Source organism: Palaemon carinicauda, unplaced genomic scaffold, assembly GCF_036898095.1.
Source record: "Palaemon carinicauda isolate YSFRI2023 unplaced genomic scaffold, ASM3689809v2 scaffold564, whole genome shotgun sequence".
In the NCBI taxonomy this organism is placed as follows: domain Eukaryota; kingdom Metazoa; phylum Arthropoda; class Malacostraca; order Decapoda; family Palaemonidae; genus Palaemon; species Palaemon carinicauda.
In genome coordinates, this window is record NW_027171832.1 from 95,148 (window position 1) to 97,500 (window position 2,353).

Here is a 2,353-nt window from a genome sequence, read left to right on the forward strand (position 1 = left end):
TATATATATATATATATATATACACATATCAATAAAGATATTTATCCAACATTGTATTCATGGATAGATTTATATAAAACGATATGTTGTACAATTATAGTTTTAAATTTCCCTCATTATCTAGAATTATAAGGATAAGAAGACCAAAATTAACCAATTATTTTATTTGATAGTGTTGATGTGACAAATTGTTGTTTCTAAACATTTCATCATTTTTGTTTAAAAAATATTTGGGTATTTAAAAAACAAAGGATTTATTCTTTTTTTTCTATAATATTAAGCTTTCTAAATTCAATCTAATAAAATCACAAGAAAAGAAAATATGATGATCAATTGGTAATGATTTGAACATATCTGAATGTTAGTATTAAGAGTAGAATTCCTCTTTCTTCTTCTTCATGGAACTACTGTACATGTAAAAGGGGCTTCTTCTTCTTCTTAGCCTCTGCCAGCAGTCCCTAGACCTCCACCGGGTGCCAGAGTCCGGAATCCATTTAGGGGTAGTCAGGTATCCCGAAGGGTAACGGCGACGGTCTACTGTTAGGAATCGCAGCCGTTGGGGGAGTGTTAACGCAAAGTATATCGTTGAGTTTTGTGGTAAGGTCGTTGGCAAAGCGAGGAAGGTAAAGATTTATAGCCTTCAGCACTGCTGCTGGATGATTATTCAGCTCCTGAGCCACTGGTGGACTGGGTTTAATGTCGAACTAAGAGGAAAGATACAAATAGACATAGTGGAAATCACAAGAATAAACACCAATTTCACGAAACTGTCCAATCATTTACATTTTTTTTTTTCAGTTAGATCAACATTTTCTCCATTCTATTTAGTTCTTATAAATACACAAGTGATAACTAAACTGAGTAATAAGAGTTGACCATATAAGGGACTTAATTAAGGAAGAGAAAATGAAGCACTTACCACCATTCCTTCAGCACGGAAGGTCATTTCGAGAGTATCTCTGGTGATGCAGAGTTTGAAGGGATCCAACGTGAAAACTTCGTCTGTGAAGATCAACTCCAGAGCATAGGTCTGCACCTTCAAACTGACAGTAGACAAAACCTTTGTTAACGGCAATTGACTAATCTCTTATCTCTCAAAGTTCAAATTCGACAAGAAATTTTTGTTCAACAATGCTACAGGAGGGACAGGTAATATACGGGTAAAGTCAGTTTTGGAAATACTCACTCAAAGCTGGGTCTTTGTCCAACGGCAGAAAATGGTGGATTAATGTGCAATCGAAAATTACTGGTATCGAATTCCAAATCGTGTCCTGTGAGGTTTAGCGTTGTCTATAAAAGATCAGGAATTATTCGTAGAGACAGAGAATTTGTGTGGTATTAATTGATTAGAAGTAGATGAGAATTAGGAAGAAGACTAATGAATCATTTCTTCTTGTTAAAGAAACGATATACAAAATCAAACGAGCCACAAACAATTAATTGTTTTGTTTAGTTCCATCTTCAGAATAACACATAATTAGGTAACAAAGTACGAAGATTTTATAATGTTTCCTTACCACTTGTTGTCGCCCTAAACCCTTGGCGGAGCTGCACCTAACATTGGAAAAGCCTCTAAATATCAGGTCAAAGAAGTCTATGTTGTATCTGAAAGAAACAAAAAAATCAGCTTTAGCTTAGAAGAAATGACAATGCTCACATCGTAATAAAATGTCGCAGAATGTTTATAATTATTTTTATCTCTCTAATAATATACCAAAAACGAAATTCACGTCTTCATTTGATATTAATAACTAACCTGATGTTGTCACGGGTATAAATGAAATTGGAGATATCGGGGAACGTGTGTGGATCATCGGAACGGAACGCCGTTTGTAGTGCAGAAGTAATTCTCTGACACGAGTCAACTGCAAGGAAAGGAATATTCAACATAAACTAAATGAGTAAAGTAAGCAACAGTAAACAACTTCAAAACTGAGAACTCAGACACAGCACAATTCCACAAAGCTCTTTCAACCTCTTTGTTTACTTACTTTGAGGCCCTTGTGCAAAGGCAGCTGAAATTGCCGCCAGGATCAATGTTCTCTGGAACATGGCTGAGGGAGAGCGTTTCAATGACGATCTGTAAAGAGAGAGAGAGAGAGAGAGAGAGAGAGAGAGAGAGAGCCTGATTAATTATATATGTATTAGTTTTAGACTGTAATCAGTACTTGTTCAACTCTCCTTCTCTTTTTTATATTGAAAAACGTGGTCTGAAAAGAGATTGATCACAGTTCAGTCTGGTAAAACTGTGAACAATCTTAATGTCATTCTCAAACAGCTTCGAGACCATTTATCAGTAGACATATTAAAGAAATGAGTAATTTCAAATATAACTCACTGGAATTACTATAAA

The 2,353-nt window shown here is 35.1% G+C and overlaps 1 protein-coding gene across 2 annotated transcripts in view; it reads right to left on the reverse strand.

Moving 5' to 3' along the window:
• Window positions 1-237: 237 nt before the first annotated feature.
• Window positions 238-2,353, reverse strand: part of LOC137637168 (uncharacterized) — a 2,391-nt gene continuing 275 nt past the window's right edge. Inside the window, exons 2-7 of one of the 2 annotated variants that reach the window (XM_068369441.1) lie at window positions 1,992-2,080; window positions 1,757-1,865; window positions 1,518-1,605; window positions 1,187-1,290; window positions 920-1,043; window positions 238-704 (exon numbers count right to left, since the gene is read on the reverse strand). In XM_068369441.1, the coding sequence (XP_068225542.1) occupies window positions 495-704; window positions 920-1,043; window positions 1,187-1,290; window positions 1,518-1,605; window positions 1,757-1,865; window positions 1,992-2,052 (696 nt within the window). In that variant the 5' untranslated portion in view covers window positions 2,053-2,080 and the 3' untranslated portion in view covers window positions 238-494. The remainder of the gene's footprint in view (window positions 705-919; window positions 1,044-1,186; window positions 1,291-1,517; window positions 1,606-1,756; window positions 1,866-1,991; window positions 2,081-2,353) is intronic. The other variant, XM_068369439.1, reaches the window with a different exon arrangement.